This window comes from Nomia melanderi, chromosome 6, assembly GCF_051020985.1.
Source record: "Nomia melanderi isolate GNS246 chromosome 6, iyNomMela1, whole genome shotgun sequence".
Taxonomy (NCBI): domain Eukaryota; kingdom Metazoa; phylum Arthropoda; class Insecta; order Hymenoptera; family Halictidae; genus Nomia; species Nomia melanderi.
Genome location: NC_135004.1, coordinates 18,145,823 through 18,167,348, shown reverse-complemented (window position 1 = coordinate 18,167,348; position 21,526 = coordinate 18,145,823). Strand labels below are relative to the sequence as shown.

Here is a 21,526-nt window from a genome sequence, read left to right as displayed (position 1 = left end):
AGTGGCAGAGGAGGGAAATTAATTTAATCCTTTGCGTTCGAGAGGTCACTCTCAGCCACTTGATTCGATATAGTCTTCTATACAATATTAACCTTTGCACGATGCATCGATATTTCGAATATTGAAACAAAATAGCTTCGTTTCTTAACACTGGATTCACGAAACCGTCAATCCGACGGATATCAAACGTTTTAAACATTATTTGGCGACAGTTTGAAACTATTCCGACTGACGCTATCATGCCAATACACATTATAATTCCCCGTTCTTGAAACATCCGATCGTAAAAGTTCGAAAGTCTCATTAGTCGGTTCCGAAGAATGTCGTCCGTATCTTATTGGTAAATGTTGAATACTTCCAGTGAAAATCTTTCGAGCGCAAAGCGTTGAATACGCGAGATATGATCTCTGCTCCTCGGGAAGGAGCGGAATATAAAATCCATCCGCGTTTATTATGTAAACCGTGTTGTTTATCGCGCGAACGACGCGCCTGGCTGATTCTGCATGCCGAGCCGCGTCGCGTCGCATCGTCGCGATGCGTCATTTTCGTCGCAGCTGCGGATCATCGGTAATCGGTCGGCAGGCGGTTTGCGAGCCCAGGACGAGCCCCGTTCGGGGGCATCCCGTTTTTAATCGCGCAGGATATCGCGTTCAACGCACGCGGAATGCAGGTCGAAAGGTCTCAATGGAATGTGGGTCAAGCTGGAATGATGGATGCCGTTCATCGGCGTGCCCTGTCCGTGGAAACTCGCGGCCAACCGAAACCTTGAAACGTCCACGTTCACCGTTCGCCATCGCGTTTTTCGCTGCCTGGGAAAAAGTCTCTAAAAGGCAACGATTCAGCGAATCGTTCGACTAGTTAATCCGTTGGCTACCGTTGGCGCCTAAAGGTGTTTCAAACATTTAGTTACCGTGTACCGTTGGCCGTGAAATATTACTAACAATAATTGCAGCGAAGCTGGCTTAGATTTGACGTAAGTAAATTCAAACACAACAATCGCATCTTCTGTTAGTCGTACATTATATAAATCTGATAACTTTAGATTGATTTTATATAGTTCAATACAGTGTTTTTATGGTTTCAGTACATTTTCTTAGCAATGACGCAAAATTCCGCAGTAGCCAAGGGGTTAAGAAATAGTCCCCCTCCGGCATCTTCGCGTCTGTAAACAAATCGATGGTTTCTCTTTAAACGCTTCTCGTTTTACGTGGCCCGCGCAGGCACAGATAATTCGAGATGGTAAATACCGCGCGGGATTGAGTCATCGTGATTATTAGCAGTCATTAGTTCGCCCGTGCCGCGTACTGTCCACCGTACAGCTGTGCCTGGCGTATTTGTGGTACACGTAGGCCTGTCGTTAACCTGAGTGGGAATTAGAGGAAAGTTACCGCAGTCATTACGGAACGCGAAAAGTTTACAATTTTCCTTACTCGTACTATCCCATGAAAACGATCTGTCGCTGTTTGTATTTTACTACGCGCGCTTTGCAAACATTCGGTAACACGGAGACTTCCGAGACATCACGGGAACTTCGAAAAGCTCGAAACATCGATCGCCACATATATACAACACTTCGGTTTCCGTTTCACCGAACGCATCGCTCGTGTTTTTTTGAAATTCCCCGTGCACTCCGAGTCGACGCGTCGAACCGCGTTCCCAGGATCGATCTCTATCGGCGATTCGCACGCGGCGGGTCCCGGAAAATCGAGGGTACCGTTACGAAAACAATATGCAAACGATCCGTGGGCCCGGCAATAGGCGACGCGGGACGGATTATTGAACTCTCTGCGATTATCTCCCCCCGTTCCGGCCGTAACCTTTCTCTGTTCCGCAGTTTCGGCCGGTCGCTCGAAAATCCTCGAGTCCCTGGCCGCGCGCGTGTCCACCTCCGTGTGCAGGAACCCGCACAAAGAACGCTCATTCGCATTATTGCAGAAAATAATGCGTCCCGCCCTGACCATGAGGCGCACGAGTAGAATTGCATGTAGGGTGTGCACGCAGCCGTGATGCACACTAATAGGCACGCACACACGCGCCCGTTACCCTCGCGAACGCGAGTACGAGGCGCGGCCCGTGTACGCGTGTGTGAACGAGAAAGAAAAAGAGGCGAAGAGGGGAACACGCGAGGAGGGAGGGAGAAAAGAGGAGAAACCGTTCACCAACACGAGGCGAATGGTTCCCACAATCAGTACACAATCGGTCCACGTCGGTGACATACACGGTGAACCGGGAAGAAAAATCAAATGGAAAACGAAGAAAGGGAGCCGCCGGGTTTTCTTGTAAAACGCGGACCCGCGCGGCGGAGGAGCGGGCGCGGCATGCGGGCAGAGCGGAGCGGGAACGCTTCAAATACGAAATGAAATGAAACAGTTGTGCGGTTTGAATGGAGTTTGAGTGGGAAGCTTGTTCGTCAAACGCATACACAGTGGGGTTTTTGAAACGACTCCGTTGAAAGTACAAGGCTCCCATTGTGGAGGGAGTGATTGTACTTTTAACATTGGAATCCAACGTATTCGGGCTGGTTTGATTCGCTGGCGGGTCACGATGTAATGCCGTCCCGATCTGCTTTGTGCGTTGGATTAATTATTCTCGATCGGATGTTTCAATGGGGATGCTCGAATATTTTGGGGGACGGATTTTCGAGGCTTCTGTACTGCGATAAATTAAGGAACACGCTCTCCGCGCCGAGCCAATTCGCAGACTCTTAACGCCGGAATTCCGCGTATTCGGGTTGCTTTAATTCACCGTGGCATACCGTAATTTCATCTCAATTCACGTCGCGCGTTGGACTAATTATTCTCAATTGGACATTACAATAGAGATGCTGGAACGTTCGGTAGGGACGGATTTCTGAGATTGCTTTTTCGAACGTCTCCTGCGTTTTGATGAATTAATGCGACCCTTCCTTCCGCGACGAGCTAATTCGCAGCGTAGACTTCTAACGTGTCGACTCTGTCTGCTCGACTTGCTTCTATTCATCGAAACATAACATAATCTCAATTGCACGCTGCAAGACACTCGAACATCGAGCAGACAATCGACCAATTTCCTCGACGTTTCTACACTTCGGTACAACAGATGCGTTTCGGAGCAGATTCCGAGCGATGACTCGAAGCCCGACAACGGGAAGCACTTTTGGACAGGGGCCGTCGCGCCAGGACGACGCTAGGATATCGGTAGAAACGGAATTCCTCGCGCGTCATTCGAGAATTATGCGAGGAATTCGTATCACGAAAAGCGTCGCGCCGCGTCGCGTCGCTTCGCGTCGGAGGGATGGGGGACCGTTGGACGGTTTCTCGCGCGTCACCCTGTATGCACAGGTACGGGCCGCACACGTGTGCAGACTCTGTTACGCACACGCACGTAATGCCTTACGCACACGGCCAACCGTAAACCTCCAGTCTTTCAGTTCATGTCGGGACCGCGTGCAGTGTGGACTCCCCGGTTTCCGAAATCCCGGTTCGAGCGTGGCGTTCGCGTCGCCGCGGTGCATCGTTACGAGTTTCCCCGACGTTTCCCCGTTCCGTTGAAACGACTCTGTTCCGTTCGGTCCGTTCGACTCGCGGCTTCATCGGCTGGACGTTCGTCGACGAAAATGCTGGCGTACATCGTCGGGTTCTTCTACTTTTACGCGCAAATGCTCCGTTTCGAGTTGCAAATGCTCGTGCACCCGGACGGCTACAAGCTCTCGAGGTACATGCTGTGAGGATACCGAGAAACGCGGTTCAACGCGACGATCGTTAATCGATCGAACGATTAATCGGACCCGTATCGGAACGATCGCGCGCCGATCGACACGGAACGAACCCGCCCGTCCTTGACGGTGTTTCTGCTGGATCCGCTCAAGGCGAGATCCCCGCGCGATCGATGGTCATTTGCATGGAGCTCGCCGATGCCGGCAAATTTTAATTAACGGCCACGCCGGACGAGCCGTTTCCGCGTCGAAATATCGGTCTCGCTCGGGATCCTGGAGCTTCGCTCGCTCGTTCTTCCGCAACAATGAAACCGATAATGAATAGCAGCGATTCCGGTTAGCCGTCGGACGCGCGCCGCGGATTTCGATTGCGGCTAACGATCGAGTTGCGCGCATTTCGAGTCGACCGACGAAGGATGGCACTGGACACCGCGGAACACGTCGCGCGGAGTCTCCTCCAAATCGTTCGGTAAACATCGAGCTTGACGTTTCAGCCACGAATGAAAGCAGTCTCGAAGCGAGATCGTTGAGATTGAGAAAAATCAAACGGGAAGAAGATCCTTCATTAAACATCGACCTCGTTCCAGTTCCGGAAGGTCAAATGAAAACGCTCTCGAAGGAAAAAGAGCATCGCTGCTCCGTCGATATCAGGAAGAAACGATCGAAACAGAGGAGAACACTCCATCGGGCGTCGAACTTGGCGCTTCAGCTCCGAAAGATCGAATGAGAACGTTCCCGAGGCAATTAGAATACCACAGCGTCGTCAGTGTCGCGCGGAAGGCATCGAGAGAGCATGAAAAAAGGAAAGGAACAGTTAACCAACAAACGCTGATTAATAATCGGAGGAAAGAGCGTAACGTCCGGCCGCGGCGGTGGCGGCGGAGGCGGCGGCGGCGGCGGCGGCGGAACGAAAGAGGCCTCGCGAAGCCGGGCGCATCCGGAGATACATCGAGAAGTGAAAGTGCATTTTGCAAGATGACTGTAACTCCGGATAATGGCGAGCGCGGTCGGCGCCGACGGGCCAGTGCGTCCGCAACGACCGCCGAGGGCAACGACGCCGTCGTGCCACCCGATTTTCCGCGTTGCCCGTCCTCGTCATCGTCGCCGCGCCCGTGATGCACCGTCCCGTCAGCATGCGTCGGCCAGAAACGATCCCGTCCGCTGCGTGGAAGAAACGGCACCGCGGCTGCAACCGTAATTGACCGAACCGACGTCGAGCGTGCACTCGGTGACCCCTCGGGCCCGTCATCGGCGTTCATCAATAATTCATGGACAGCTGACTTTCCGACGCAGCCGAGACCGAACGGGAGAGGAACACGGAACCGCCGGGAGCAGGTTATGCGCGTGCATCCCGCAAGGTCACCGGAACTACCCCGCGACGAGGAAGAGGAAGCCGACACTCGGAGCGGAATACGGCGGTAACAGGATTCGAACTGAAGTCTCTCGGCGCCACGTGGATCCTCCGCCAAGATGGAGACTATATTGAATTGTAATCAGCTGACTAAAAGTTATCTAGAATGTTTTCGATGGTGACGCTCTCGACGCGTCACTTTCGTCGCGCGGTTAACGCTAGATTCGCGTGAATTTTGTAGGCATGGTAAACGTGTTCTCGTCTATTTAGCTCTAATTTCCGAGATTCGAATGCAGATTGAAGTTTCTGAACGATAGGATAAATAGAATAAATGAGCGCTGTATTAACGCTGCAACTAACGAGCAGACGACTTCCTCCGATGCTTCCACAGAAACCGTAACAGTGCTTCGAGGTTTCGATTGACTGTTGCCTTAGTCCGCGTGTTATGAAAGCAACTTATTGAATCTCTCAAAGAATCCTCTGTGTCCCCGGTTGCGAAAGAGGATATCAGGAGCAGGTCGCTGGGATCCGTTGATTAATTCCACTGCGAACGTTGCAAACCGTCCGACGGTCCGAGCGATTTTTCTTCCACGCACAGCCCGTTATCGTCGTGGATCTCGGTACACGCCTTTTTCTCTTTCCTTTCGCCCGAGGTCCGGCTTTATCTTCGGTAAACAAACAACGCGCCGCGTTCCACCTCGCTCGGCGAACAGATAAATGCTTCCTGTCATTCAGCCTGACGATTCGAACGAACGATTCGTCTTTCTTTCCTCTTTTCCCTGGGCGTGCGTGTACGCGGTTACTTACGTTCCGTTCGATGGTAGCCCCTTTAGCGGCGGCCGCTTCCGGAGAGATAGGATACGCGCGTTCTTGCCAGCCCGTTAACTCATCCGGGACTTTTTGCCTCTGTTACCCCGCAGACCTGAATCTATGGAACAAGAGCATCAGCCAGCGATGGAGGAAGCTGAGGAGGAGGTGTTCCGTGCAGGAAACCTCCGAGCCTCAGGAAGCTCTGATACAAGGCGGAACGACCCAGGGGGTCATCCAAGCGGTGAGATCCAGCCCGGCTAGCAGGGAGTCCTCCCCGGCCGCGAAGAGCCTTCAGGACGGCAACTCACCGAAGAAGCTGCTGCAGACTAGTTCTCTGAGACTGCCAGGTGAGATCTTCCAACGAAATTGTCCTGTGCTAAGCGTATCGCCGTTAGAAAAGTCCTTTTACGAACGGATTCTTGTATCGAATCACGCGTGTAACTTCTATTGAGTCGGTGGAAGATCTTTGATTCTGATAACAATACTATGGAATTGTTTGAGATCTATGTAAAGGGTACACGCTTTATATATCGTGTATATAAGCGTGTTTACGTTTAAGTTACTACATAAATTCGGAGAGAGAAGATCGCCCACGCACAGTGGGGTCGAAATATTTAGTGACCTTTCGCGTCAACCCCTGAACCATGAGTCTAGTGAAAGGTATAACGAAAATAATCATCGCCGACACTCCGAGTGAGCCAATCGAAGTATCGCGAGTAACTTTATTTGAGCAAACGTTTTCTTAACCCCTTGCCACGCCATTTAACCGCGCAAAATCCGCGCCATAATTATGGCGGCCGATACCTCACTCGTGTCGTCACCTCGACTCTGCCTCGTGATATTTATGTTTGGTCGAAAATTTCTGTCGCGAGTCGAACTCGTTAAAGTACGGCAAGGGGTTAAGCGAAACACCACGAGTCTAATCAGTTTGTTGGAATGTTGTTAACGTTCAGGCACCACCAAAGGCATAGCGGACATCCAGAACGTGCTGCGCAGCAAGTTCAGCAAGATAAACGCGGGGATCCGCAAGAGGAAGGCTCTGAGCGTGACCGAAGTGTTCTCGCAGAAGGACAACTCGTCGAACTTCTACGTGCCGAGTCCTCTGACCTCGTCGTCCAGCCAGAATTTCGAGGGCGACTACTTCGACTCCAGCGAGCCGACTTCCCTGCCTCCGTATCCGTTCCAGGACAACCTGGAGACCCTCGCGGAGGGCAGCGTGCCGAACTCGCCGAACTGCAGCAGCCCGCTGACCAACAGCAATAAAACGTTCACGTACTCCCAGAACAGCAGCGCGTACGACTCGCCGGTCCTCGGGCACGACCACAGCCACAAGGACGTATACGAGAACGTGGTGTACGCCGGCGGCTCGTCGCCCGGCTGCTTCCCCAGGTCTAGGGGCGTGTTGCAGCGCAGCAACTCGGAGAACCGCGACACGGTCAGGCATCACGAGCATTCGTACGAGAACGTGCGCTACCAGCGGGGTCACAGGTAGCGATACACACTTGAATCCCGGTTTCGAAGCTGTCCTGTCCTCGAGACTCTTGACTGTCTCGATGTGTCTCGAAGCTCTTTACCCTTTGCACTCCAAGAGTCTAGCGTCCAACGCACTTTCTGACGAAGTATAGTCAACAATCTTTAAAACTAGCTTGACGAGACAGTCATAAATTAAAGAGGCTATTCTATTTGAATGAGGCGTCTATGGAGTAAAGGGTTGACCCTTTGCACTCGAGACTGACTCAATCACCACTTGATTTGATTCAAAATTATAAAGTCTTATATAATATTAAGCTTTGTATGATGCAATATATGGAATATTGAAATAAAATAACTTTCCTCGTTAATTAGTTTCAAAGAACATCTGCATCTCATCGAAGAATATCGAATATTTCTAGTGAACTTTCGAGTGCAAAGGGTTAGAGATCTTGAACCCCCGAGGTCTTAAAGTCGGAGAAATCGAATCCTGCGATTCGAATTTTCCGTCGCGTGTAGGTACTCGAGACGATCGAAGCCTCGATAACCGATCACTGATCACAGGTCGGAGCTGACCTCATCAGCGGTGACCAGTCCCCAGTCGGACAGGCATCTAGCGAGAAGCAACTCCGAGACGAGGGACCACAACTCGTACGAGAACGTGCACTTCCAGAAGAACGGGAAGGCTCGGAATCAATCGGAGCCGGCGTTCGACGAGATCCACATACCGAGGGTGACGCCCAGAAAGAGGGTGACCGACTTCAAAGTCGGCGGACAGGTGAGCAACTATTCGAACGGGCCTGGGACCGGCTGCGCGAACAAGGAGGACGGCCCGTCCAGTTTGGGAGCTGAAAAGAGTCCTGGGAAGAAGACGACCAGGAGACTGAACAGCAGAAGCGTCGCCAACATACCCAGTTCCTCCGGTTCCGGTTTGAAGACCTGGCAGGTGAGCTCCCAACCGTCTCGGCTACCCGCGCGCGCGTCACCGCGTGAAGAATTTCGAGCGCATTTGCTTTTCAAACTCGGCCAATTATTTAGTATGTGGGAATGCTTCGAACCTGGCTCCCATTTAATGATAATCGAGCTTCGTTCGATTCGACCTTGTTCCGAAGTCTTCCGGGGGTCTCATTAGCTTTCGGTTTCGATGGACAATTTACGTAATGACTGCGTCGCGCATTTCATGCATTCATCGCACTCGCGGTGAATAACTCGCACTGTCGCTTTCGTTCCGTCTCTTCTAGCTACTGAATTATCATCGAAATATACTAATCGTTAGGGAGCTGTTTTTACGCTTTGACTGCCAAGTAATCGTCGACATTTCTCTGCAACTATTTCCTTAATCGAGCGGAAACTGAAAATTCGAGACTTTTCGTAACGATTGCTCTATCTTTCTTATATCTGATACATCCAACGGAGTTCGGCTCGTTCGATGCGTCAGCAGAAAATTGTTTCGGTTTATGTAAATAATGGTGTCACCGGAACTTGGGTGACGTGGCGGTCGTGTTAAAGATATATTTGAACGGTTTGCTCGACATCGTGGACAGGATTCCTGTTATCGAGATCGACTGACTATTCCGTGGATTCCGTTGCAGGGCACGCAAGACACGGACGAAGGCCTGAACACCGACTCCGAACTCGAAGACATCGACGAAGCTGGCGAGGGTGAAGAGTCGAGGTTCTGCACCCTGCCCAGGCCGGGCAAGGGTGGCGCGTCATTCACGATACTGACTGCCAGATTCTACAAGGGTCCCGGGCACAAGGGACTCGGTTTCAGTATCGTCGGCGGGACGGACAGTCCCCGTGGAAACATGGGGATTTACGTGAAGACGGTCTTCCCTAACGGGCAGGCCGCCGACCTCGGCACTGTCAAAGAAGGTACACATTCCACCCTGAAAACCGATCCGCCGAAAACACTTGAATACGAAAGATCGAACGAAGATATTCCTCACTTTCTACTTGCTTCGTTTAATTCAGACGCCGGCCTTAATCGTGTTTTTCAAGGAGAAACAAATGAAATTCACATTCTTCGGTACAACGTTAACGCATTAAAGTTTCATGATGCTCCGTCCGATACGCGTAGAATCCGCAGTTCGGTAATTAACGGAACGATTGTTTTCGAGGCACACCGCGAATTCTGCTCCGCGCGGCGTAAACTTTCCATCGGATCGGTTTCACTGCTGCGAAACAGGTAACGGTATCCGGCGAACGTTGTTCCAGGGGACGAAATTTTATCCATAAATTCGAAACCTCTTCACGGAATGACGCACGCGGAGGCGATCGCCGAGTTCAAGTCCGTGAAAGCCGGGGACGTGGTTCTGCACGTCGGCCGGCGCGTGAACAAGAAGAAAAGGGACTCCCTGACCCTGCCGCCGGTCGCAGCCCCGCCGGCACGTCAACAGGTCCAGTGAACGAGAGGAGAGGAGGGACATCCGTGCGTTTTCCGCTGCCACATTCCGCGCGAGGGCGCGAAAGCCGCGTTTCCGGCGCGAACCTCTCGGCTTTCGCGAGTGCAATTGCATACGCTTCGCAGATGCTTCCCAGCTGCGAGCAATATCGTTTATTATTGCTGGCAATAATAAGAGCGGGACTGAGTTCTAGCCGAGGCTAGCTTCCACGGGTTGCTTTCGATTTCGAAACGGTGTCACCGCGATGCTTCCAGTCGAAACGATCGGTTTCGGGTTGTTCGATGCGGAACTTCACTCGGTGCGTTTCCCTTGGATCGTAAAATGAATTTTACATTTGAAATATGTTTCACGTTAAATCGGGAAGATTTTCCTGTGTTCTCTCGGAAACAGGAAAATCGTGAAAGATAGTGGGACCTTTTTGGAGGATTCTTTTGGTTAGGGAAATGCACCAGAGTAATTTCCGCGTCGAACATCCGTGCGTTTCGAACGTGTCTGCCGTAAGATCAAAGGGAACGAGGTCGAGAAAGTTGTTCCTTTCCGTTGTAACGATTCGAAGATTCGTCGAACACTGCCCTTATTCCGACAGCGATGGGAAATTCGTCGACGACGACTCAGTGCCAATGCGTTACACCCGCGCGTGTAATCGAACCGCTTCGACGTTCGAAACTGAAGAACTAAGAAATATCATTGTACCGTTGAAATAAGCGACTCGAAAGAAGTTTCTCTATTCGTCGGTGTTTCCGGTGCTCGTCGTTCGAACGCGGACGAGGGGCGCGAGCAGCGGCGAACGAAGACAAAGATTCGATGTAATCCTATAATGTGGTGTATGTATTCGTAATCGATGTACCGTCGTATTTAATCGGGCCACTTTTTAATCGTTCTCTCAAATAATCTTCGGAGTTCACTATTAGTCGAGTGGGATCACTAGACGATCCCGTTCCCGTCACTTTTTCCCGTGTCCGACTTCCGCGAAACAAAAGAGCACGTATTTTTCCAGACGTTGATCGGGTCTTCGAGCTGTCCACGGCGAATGATCTATATTTTAATAAACGACCGCGACGTTGGAGCCAACGAAACGGACACGGACAGGGGATGCTCGAACGATTCACCCCGTGATTCAGCGACTAAGGGCGCGTTTACAGCGGACCTGCCGAAACCTCCAGAAACTAGCGAGAAGTGATCATTAGACTGTAAATCCTCGTGCGATATTCAAACATTTAACAACAGAATTAACAAAATAAGACCACGACAGAGATTTCCCCGAGGGACATAAGAAAAATCTCTATACTTCTGATATTTTACAATTCTTTACCGTGTGCATCACAAGATCCGCAGTCTAGTGATCATCTTCGAAATATCATGCATTGCATTGCAATTGTATTTAACGCTAGCATATTACAGTGAAGCGCAGATATTTCCACCTCGTTTTCATCGAGTGTCGCAGCTCCGCTGTAAAGGTTCCCTGGCAGACGAGGAATTATTTTTGTAAAAAGGAGGAACGAGGATCGAACGATCGGGGGGAGAACCGTGCGAACGAATATCAACGAATATATATCCTCGACGGTCGATCGCGGAGGCGGATCGACGATCGATGCCGCGACGAAGCTGCAATCTTGCATGGCCTGATCCGGGTTCTCCACGCTGTCGCTGAGGCAACGATCGAATTATTTTTTAAACTACCGTACATAGAGTTTAACGATGATCGCCCAAAGATGAAGCCCAAAAAATATTTTTACTACGAGACGATTTGCGACGGGAAGAGATAAACGATGAACAGTGCATATCTATAGAACTATATTATATATTTTCACGGAACCGAGCGAGACGCGTTTATTTTAAGGCGAGAAATGTTATTAGTATCTAGTCCATCTGTAATACTTCGTTTCGAGATAAACTTTTCAATCCACTCGATTCTCCTCTTATTTTCTTTCGTTTCGCCACTGTATTGTCGGGAAAATGAAAACGAGAAAAAAAATATATATATACACGCGCGCGCGCGTAAACATATATGTATATGGTGATATTCCGAGTGTTCGCGTTATTCTTAGTTGGCGTGACTTCTCGAAGATATAGTAGTAGCGTGTGTTAATCTAAGACACGAATTTTTACTTTTTTAAACTGAACACTGTATATTTTTTCATATGACATTAAAATTACATCCAGTACCGAACACGGCTAGAAGTCAAGGGAATAATTTGTACATTGGATTTAATCGACTGTCTTGTCGATAAAGCTGCTTGCTGATTGCGATCCTCGTTAGAGGGAATGCATTTTTTTACCACTGTTATATATACAGTGTTAATAGCAGCGATATTACTAGAACATTCCGGCGATATGTAGCGCCACGATGACGGTCGCATTGATCGCGAGTGGCCTTATCGATAAGACGTATCGGTAAATACAATGTTATCATGTATGTTCACACTGATCCTTGCATTCCTCGAATTCCAAGTCACCGAGTCAATCAAGGCTAAAAAGAATATACAGTATTCCGAGTGAAAAACGTTTTAAATCTAGTTAGAAATCTGAAACTGTCGTTTGTCGTAACGCACGGTGAACATTTGTTTTCTCTATAGGTACTTACCAGCTACGAGAGAAACGCTGGCTAGCTGCAACGCGAACACCCCGTAAATATATACAATTATATATTTCTTATATCGACTTTTCAAGGCGCCAAGGAAGCCAACGTAAGCGACCGATCATTAATTAGAGTTTAAGGTGTCGCGTTCCCAGCGACGTTCAATATTCCTCGACGTATTCCGCGACTCGAGCGGAGAAATTAATTCTAACGGCGAGAGTACGGTAGACCGTGGATTATCCGAAGTAATAAATCAAATTCATTTCAACGATCAATGTACAACCGATACTTCGACGAGGAGAATCAAACATAAAATCGATCGGATCGATGAATACAATTAGAACGTACCAACAGAATATAAATATCATCGCGTGCCCTTGACACGTAATTCATCGCGTGTTCCGATAATCGATTCGTTAGCTCCGGACAATCGATGCACGATCGTTATTCGGATAATCGACGGTCTACTCTATATTCAGTTCTCGTTTCGGAGGGCGTGGCGAGCCACGCTCGCGAACACTTCTCGTTTGTTTCCCTCCTCGAACGAGGAATCGGCATCGCGGACGAAGAACGCGTTTGCAGCAACTTTCTTTGTCTTCCATGGTATCGAGGCGGCGTTGGATTAAGTTAGAATTAATCACTCCGATTCGGAACGCGCGAGGACGGCGCGCGCGCGACGGAGACATTCGGAAATCCGTTCGAAACGCGAAGGCGGCGCGAGACCAACGAGAAACGATCGAACTGTCCTCTTTTCGGCTTTATTGGATCCATGTTCCTCGTTACGACGATGTTACAGTGAATCGGCGGTTATAAAGATCGGTGAAACTGTCACGTTACGCGATTGGCCCGTACGATCTCATCCGCTGACTCGATCAGGAACTCGAGTTAAAAACGGCTGAAGCGAATGAACTCCGTCGACAACGCCACGTTGCCGAGGAATCGGCACTTGGAAGGAATGCGAATGAACATCTAATTGGTCAGAGTGGAAGCATGTTTTCTCGCATGCGTCTGCAGTAATCTGCTGTTCGTTAATCGCACGATGATCAATCGTAACTGAAACACGAGGGATCACTCTGACCACTCCGTTCCGAGTGCCGATTCCCGACAACGGTAGTATTGTACGGAGATGACAAGGCTGGACACAGAGATTTAACCCTCTGCGGATAAGGATCGCTTTAACACTAGCACTACCGAGCATTTAATACGATTAATATGCACTTCCTATAAAAATTGTAATAGATTATTCTCAGTTTCTTCAGACATTCGTTATAGTACTCAAGTGGAACTATTTAATTTCAGAATCATTTGGAATGTTCAATGCTTTGAAAATATCAATAATTGCTAAACAAAAAAATCATTTTGACTGGTACGGTAGTTCTAGTGTTAAAGTACTTATTCGAATTCAATTGTTCGCAACTTTGTATCGCAGATATGAGAATTCCATGTCGCAACGACGATATTCGTTCTGAAAAGATTTATTGGTGTTTTATAACGTTACCACTATTGACAGTTTAATATCCCCACCTTCTTTCACGCGTATTTCCGACGTCCATTGAAACGGTCGGACCTACAAAGCGACGAAGCATCACGAAAGACTACGAAACCCTGTGAAACTTGTCATTTCCGTACGACACGCGTACCCGCGAGCGCGTCGCGGCGTTATCGCGCGCTCACGAACGGCTCGGTAATGTTAACTGTATTTTCTACTTGCTATGCGGGCTCGAAATGCAAATAAATATAGATCGTAACAATTTGAGTACCGTGATCGGCGTTCTCTCCCAAGGAAACACGCGTCGCCCACGATCGGGGCTTGGAACAGCTCCGAAAATAACTGTTTCGAGCTGTTATTCCAAGGTCCTCGTGGGAACAGCTACGGAGAACTTTCATTCTGAACGACTGCAACGAGGAACCTAAATTTTCGATCGTCCAGCTTTCAGTTACGGTTCCTATATCGGCTTAACCGTTATTTTGTAAGTTCCGCATCGATATCGGATCTTCTTCTCTTTGACGTTCAAGGAATAAAAGCACTTACACTTGAATAACAGAAGATGCATTCTTATTTCGAACCGATCGCGTCGGTCTACTCTATAGAATTAATTCTTACAACAATCGAAACTATGCTAAACGCAATCGCAGCATGGAAACTCGTATGATTCAGAATCTATCTCGTCCGTAACAGTTATCCGGAATAAAGGTTCTCCAAAACTGTTCCACGAAAATCGACGAACAGTTTCCGAATCCTGTCCACGATCCTTCCCAATCGGCTGCTACTTCATTCGCGAAACAATTCCTACTGGAAAGCGAAAGAAAGCAACTGTCTCCAGTCGACGGAAGGGAACGGCCATTCGCGCATCGAATCGAGGAAACGCTCGCGGTGACGAGGAAAAGGACGATCACAATTGCGAGAGACATTCGGTCGGACGCGGCCGCGTTTTCTCCGGCTTCCTCGAAACACGCGAACGACAACCCTCGAGGGACCTTTCGCTTAGAAGCCGAATTTTCTGAGTTCCTCGCGATCGAGACTGTCCTGGATCCATGAAAATCGAAGTCGATCTCTCGCATGTTTGTTCCGGATATAGCAGAGCGGAGAAACCTTGCACAGGAATCCCTTTCTTCTCGCTCTGAGGTTGCTTCCGGTGTACGTGACGTTACAGCTGCGCAATAAGAATAATCTGAAAGTGAACGACCCCTTAAGCTAGAGGTGGCCAACCGCATCGCGCGATTGGAAATGGTCGAAGCCCAAAGAAAAATCGAGGACAATCTCTCGGGCGATGTGAAACGCGATTAGCCTGTCGCTGGATCGTAGCGCGCGCTTTTATTATACTCGTATCGAATCGAGCCGCGTGTCAGCTGAAAGATGAAAAATTTGACGCGTCTGTAGGAAAAGGTTGGCCACCCCTGCCTCGAGCTCTCTAATATGCGCGGCGATCTGTCGACAGGCGAATCGTTCTCACAGGATAGCCGAACGAATCGAACGGTCTCATGAAACTCGAGCCCTCTTACCCCGATCGAGCGGATTTCCTTATTTAACCGTTACGATCGCGCCGCGGATACTTATGCAAGTGCGCGTTCCCAAGGATCAATCGGCGGCGAAACTGAATCTGCGATCGACTTCGCCGCAACTTTCATTTCAGTGACCTTTCACGTTCGCTGTGATCCACGGTATCCTTCGACTCGTCGATTCTTCAACGATAATCGAGTGCAACGTACGTTTCACAAGGGCGACAGACCGCTGCGCGAACAGCTTCGCACTCGCACGGCGCTCCGGCGATTCATCCGGTCGGTTGGGTCATCCGATAAATAATAATCACGCGTTAGCACTAGAACCACCGGACGAGTCGAATCGGCCGATCGCGGGATGTTCGTTTTGCGAGTCTTCGAGCTGCGAAGACGCTTTCGCGGAAGATCGTCGGAGAAATTTGAGTATCTCCGACAGGAGAATCAGAGTTTTCGCGAACGTTTCGTAAGAAATCGGACGTGAGTGAATCGCTCGGTAGTTCTAGTGGTAAAGTGGTAGCTGGGGGAAGATACAGGGAGGATAATAGATAACTCTTCCTAACGCATCGTGGGAATACAGTCTACGTGCGGTACCCTAAACTCTACGAACATACGATCCTCTGGTTCCGATCGAACGCGTCGAAAGGGAGAAACGGCGAGCGTTCAGATCTCGTTCACGTGCTGGTGGATGTTGTACGCTCGGCCGCCTCTCCTGGACTCTTTGGGCACCACGGCCAGGTGTTCGGGGACGACCTCCTGGACCTTTTTCTCGCCCGAACCGTTCTCGACCAGTATGTCGGAGGGTTTCGAGTAAACGAACGTCGTCTCGGCGCCGATCGACCGGCCGATCGTCGCCGATCCTTTCAGAACGTTGTCCTGGGCGCTGAGCAGCTGCTTGAACCGCTCGTCGTTCTTCTCTTCCTGGTCCCAGTGGGTGCGAGCGGATCTCGACGTCGTGGGCGCCTCGCTGCGCTGCTGGCTGGCCGCCTGATTGCTGTTCTTGCTCGTCAAGTTCAGCTTCGGGTTCAAGTTCAAACCCAGCCACTGCGAGAACAGGGCTATGCCTTGCTCGGCGCTGGCAGTCACGGCTGCTATCAGCTCCTCGGTGTTCAACGACTCCTCCTCCTCCGTGTTCTCGGCAGGTTCGATCGTCTCCGTGATGCTGTTGGGGGAATTGCATCAATCGGAATGGAAAGATTCAGTTTTAAGCATTTAATCGCCGTGATTCTGCTAGCGCAAGTACCAGACGGGTGAAACGCGTTATGATGTGATTTGATTTTGAATGATACGAAGAAAATGGTCTGTCCTTATTGCAAATAGCTTCGAAGAATAAGGTAAATACAGCGAACAGAGCTAGACTAAAAATTTGCATTGCTGGAAGCTAAGTATCTCGTTGCTAATGAATGTTTAGGAAAACTGTGATCGATTCTGCGAAGAGTGAAGTGTGAGGGCGACGCTTCTCCGCTTTGTTCGCGAAGATAGTGTCAAAGGAGCCTACGGTATCGGGTGTCGCGTACAACCTGATCGTATAACGTTATCGGGATCGTACTCACGCGGACACTTCGATTTGTCGCACCACTTGATTGAAATTGAAGCATCCCATGTGGTAGGTGGCTTGCGGTGTGCCCAGCAACGCCGGCTCGATCACCAAACACCCGTCGTAACCGGCGTCGGCTTGTTTGATCGACGTAAATTTCGCGCATATCTGCGCGAGGTCCGACAGCAGGTTCATGCACGTTGGCTTGTTCGCCGCGTCCACTGCGGACAATTTCAATCGATTACATTCGGAAATCAATCACTTAACGCGATTCATTTCTGCGAGTTCAGCGATTCTTGTGTTAACCCTTAACGGAGCGATGGCGGCAGAAATCATTTTATTATTTGTGTCACTGTTATTGTGACATTTACAATGAATATGTTAAGTATTAAGCTAGGTCACTTCTGTGAACTTGTTTTCGCTTACTATCTATGTTACTCTATTTTCCGGGGGTAAGAAACTTGGAATACTCCCAGTCCGTTAAGGGTTAATTCCTGTGCAATTATTAAGAAAATCGTTACATCGTTTGCTCGTCGGTTAAATGAAATTCAGTGTATACTTTGACTTCCTTCGTAGCCGTGAAAATGATACTGGTCTAATAAATACCGCGGGCATCGAATCATCCCTCACCGATCTTAATGGTAGCATTGTGCACGGGATTATCCCCGTAGCTCAAGTTCAACGAAACGTTCTGCTCCTTCTGCTTGACGTTGATGCATGCGGGCCCGCCGAGGTCGATCGTGGCCGTCAGGTTCAAGTCGACGCAGCACAGGCAATTCGACGTCTGGCATAGGCACTGGGACTGGGCAGTGGTCGATCGTCCCACAGCGTCGGGCAGGTCCCAGGAGAGCAGCGTCTCTGTCCAGGAGAAATAAAAGGCGCATCAGAGAAACTCGCGCGCGGAGAAATTGGAACGAAACGAAAGTCGTCGGCCGAAAGTCAAGCGAAACGAAAAAACCGGGAAAAAGGCAGGAAACCGGCGTGCTTCCCGGCGCGGCCGACGTTTCTCGGAGTTTCCAGCCGACGTGCTGACACCGTTCCCTCAAATTCGCGATCGCCGTAAACAAAACGCGGCTCGGTAAGTGTGTCAGGCGCGTCGCGCCGACTCGGAAATGCGTTTGTCCGCGTACTTTCTCGTTTTACTGGGACGCAGCTGGCAAACCCGACTCCTGCGAGTCCTATTTAAAACGAAGACCCGTTTAAAGTCACGAACGATCGCGAGACAAACGAGGAAAACGCGCTCGTCCGATGAAAATCGAATCACCCTCGGGAGAAGGCCGCGCGATCGGTAACGCGCGTCCGTTTACCCTAACGAGGCTCGATCCCGACGGTCGTTCGCGCGTTGCCTGGCGGAACGTTGCGCAGATATTCCCACTGAATCGGAAGGTACGGGAAACCGCGAGGTTTTCTACGCAAACTGACGCGGCTCACCGAGAAATCCAGCGGAGGACACCGCGGCGACGGCGGTGGTCAGCAACAGCAGGATCGCGAACCTCGCGGCCATCGTGAGCCTCGCAGCTTGTCCGCCGGGCGATCGTCGTCGAGATTCCTCCAACAGCAAAGCCTCCGTCGCGAGAGCACCTCCGGTTAAAGACGGCGAAGCGTTCGTTCCGGCGCGTACGGTTCCGACGGGACGCGCGTTACGAAGGAGAGAAGCCGCCGGACGGAACTGTCAAAAGGATACGCACGGTTCGTGAGGCTGGAGATCCTGCCCAGCAAGGAAGAAGCTTAAATCTGGGCACAAAGCTGGGCGCGGGTCTCGGATCGGCGATCGGTCGGCGGTCGGCACGAAAACTGGCGACAGGATTGGCCACGGCGACGATGAGGTGCCACGCCATTGGCCGAGGTGCGGAGGTAACAACGGGCAAGGAACCTCATCTGGGTGACCGGGTGACCTCCTTCGGCAACCTGGTACCAAGAGAGGACTTACGCGACCGTCCCATCTGCGGTCTCCGGGCCCCCGAGACTCGACGAAACCGGTGGAAAGGAAAAAATCGACGCCGAGCGTTCCTCTTTTTCGTACGGGCCGATGGGCACGCCGCTCGCCAGTAAAAGCATTTCCCTTTTCCATCGGTGATTTTCATCGGCCGACCGAGCTCTCCCTCCCCGCGCCGTCCGCGGCCCACGCTCCGGGTAAAAGTGAGAATTTCTGTACGCGTGCTTCGTCGTACCGAGAAAATGGGACATCCGGCCGACTCTTTTCGACGAGTCGACGCGACTACGATTGTTCTTTAGCGAGTAACAAACTTCTGTCTCGCGAGACGGTTAACGAAACGCGTCGCTGCTTAAAAGTCGCGCAGCGTGGTCGTGTGGCTGGCGGTCTTGTAATTACCGAGCTGTAATTACCGTGAAAAATTGCGGTGCGTTTCCTTGCTTTATTTACATGGTTATTAGCATTGTTTTTGCGTGAGTACGTTCGATGAGATCGTAAACCGTGCTACCGAGCAGGTTTGTTTTCTTTCTCGAGAGCATAATCCCCGTATGTTATTACCGGCGAGGGGCAATCTTGTCCGCGTAGAACGGCCGTTCAGCGGTTGCGCGGGGTTTCAGGCGGACGCCTCGGCGGATAGGCTTTTTCGTCGGTGTTTTACTTTGTTAGGCGTTCCGTGCCCGAGGAACGCCGCGTTTACGGCGCGTAATAACAGTAATACGCGCGCCGGAAATCGATGCTCGACTGAGATTAACCAGCGCCGTCCGGACGAGAGCGTTTCCCCGTTTCCCCGGCAATTAGATTTTCATCGCGCCGCTCGGGAGACCCGGCGAGCTGGACCGACGTGTCGTACCTTCGCTTTTTCCAGGTCGATCTCGTACGCGTGAAACGAAAACGTCGAACGAAAGGGGAAGGAACGTATGCTCGGTTAGACAAAGAAAATCGGTTGCGGTCACGGATGGATACTCCAGAAACCTTCTTACGATGATGGGGCAATCACTTTTCTCCTGGTTTTTCCTTTGCTTCGCTTCTCCTCGCGTCAGTTTCAATGGCGCTGTAAACAAATTACCCGCGCCGCGGGCAATCCTGCGGCTGAATCCACAGTTTCGCGCATTGCCTCGTCTTGTGAGTTTCTTTCGCGCTCTGCTCGTGTGGTCTGCTAAACGATTTCGAATGATGGCATCGAGCTTTCGATGAAACGGAGGAAGGACATCGAAGATTGGACTGGAACGGTGCCATTTATCATTTGCCATTATAAGTGGTAATAGTTCCCTATTAACCGCACTGTAATAATTACTAATATTACTATACTTAATTATAATAATCGAAGAATTAATAAAACGACAGAAACCAGCGGAGCAATCTAACATTCTGCTCGAGAGATGCTTTAGTACCTCGAAGGTAGCGCCGTTGCGAAATCGAAAGCGTGTCAAGTGCATGTGTACCTACAGATTTCCAGACTTAACCCTTTGCACTCCAGAAGCTTTTCACCGGAAATATTCAGTATTTTCTAACGAGATACAGATGTTTTCTTAGATTGAATTAAGAAATCTCACATGCATCGAGGAAGAGAACTATTTTCTTTCAACGCTTACATTGATGCATACAAAGTTTATTATATGTCAAAGTTTAGTCTTGCTGTGTCAAATCATTTGGTGACTTAGAGGCGCCTCTGTAGTGCAACGGGTTAATTACGTCGGAAACAAAGCCTTCGATGGAAAACGGTTCTCATTTCCCATTGAGTTTTTGTCGAAGCGACTTCGACACTAACCGCTACGATCCATCCTACGCGCGACATAAACACAATGGCGTCGTAAAAAAGGTTTTATCCCGAAGAGAAGGAACGCCGCGGGCTTATGATACAATCCGATACATTCGAGCCAACGAGGAACAATCGTGTGGAGGACAATAATTGCCCGGCGCCGCTCGGCCCTTCGACGTTCGAATTCCGTTACGGAATCTCTATTCCGTTGGACAAGTATTAACCAAGGCAAACCACTTCTGACCACTACTTTCTTCGACCCACTAACCGGAGAAAGGTCCCTCCTTAACCACCAAAACACCGTTCCGCCTGGAGATCTCGGGGATCTTATCTCGCGTACGGATGTTTGCCGCCGCGAGGCGCAGCCGAAACACGATCGTGTCATTAGCGACGCATCGATCAGTTGTTGCGCTGATATGAACCTTCCGCGGGAACACTGATGATCGTCGAAGACATCATCCACGCGCACGTCGGCGTACATTAAAGCTGAAAACCCTTTAAATTACAGGAAAGAATCGAGTACTGTTAATTACTACTTCGAACCGATGAAGTCATTTTCTTCTTTGCTCCAACCGATATACTATAGTTTCTATACTCAACCTTTCAAGAGTATTCTTGGAAAAACTAGAATGATAGTTTAGTGGATAAAACTACAATGACGATGGATTCTTTGCGTTTCAATTCCAACGTTCTATAAACATAGAAACGGAATTGATTTGCAGAAAATTATTTTTCAAATGAAAATCATTTTGTATACTATTTAGCGATTTGTCGGTAGCCTTAAATTTCCGTTACGGGAATAGTCGAATTTCGTGATCCGAGCGGCGCTGGTTCGATCGCCGCGTACGGGACCAACGACCAGTTTGAAGGTCAGTGAAATGTCCAGGCGTTAATTGTAACGTGTATCGTAAAAGCGAGCTGCACGTCCGATGAATGAAGGATTTCCGTTCCGCTCATTGTGGATGCACCGCGCGGACACCTACAGTCGTTAT

The 21,526-nt window shown here is 50.0% G+C and overlaps 2 protein-coding genes across 3 annotated transcripts in view; one reads left to right on the top strand and one right to left on the bottom strand.

Moving 5' to 3' along the window:
* The window catches only part of LOC116430264 (uncharacterized), a 44,567-nt gene extending 30,508 nt beyond the window's left edge, over positions 1 to 14,059 (top strand). For both annotated transcript variants that reach the window (XM_076368509.1, XM_076368508.1), the window contains exons 5-9: positions 5,966 to 6,202; positions 6,809 to 7,343; positions 7,890 to 8,271; positions 8,918 to 9,200; positions 9,543 to 14,059. In XM_076368509.1, coding sequence (XP_076224624.1) covers positions 5,966 to 6,202; positions 6,809 to 7,343; positions 7,890 to 8,271; positions 8,918 to 9,200; positions 9,543 to 9,733 — 1,628 coding nt within the window. In that variant the 3' untranslated portion in view covers positions 9,734 to 14,059. The remainder of the gene's footprint in view (positions 1 to 5,965; positions 6,203 to 6,808; positions 7,344 to 7,889; positions 8,272 to 8,917; positions 9,201 to 9,542) is intronic.
* Positions 14,060 to 15,906: 1,847 nt separating this feature from the next.
* LOC116430176 (uncharacterized) lies at positions 15,907 to 18,346 on the bottom strand. Its single transcript, XM_076368373.1, is given in 4 exon segments — positions 15,907 to 16,532; positions 16,867 to 17,063; positions 17,473 to 17,700; positions 18,274 to 18,346. Coding segments are annotated over 4 exon segments (1,062 nt in total). The 3' UTR covers positions 15,907 to 15,968.
* Positions 18,347 to 21,526: the final 3,180 nt, after the last annotated feature.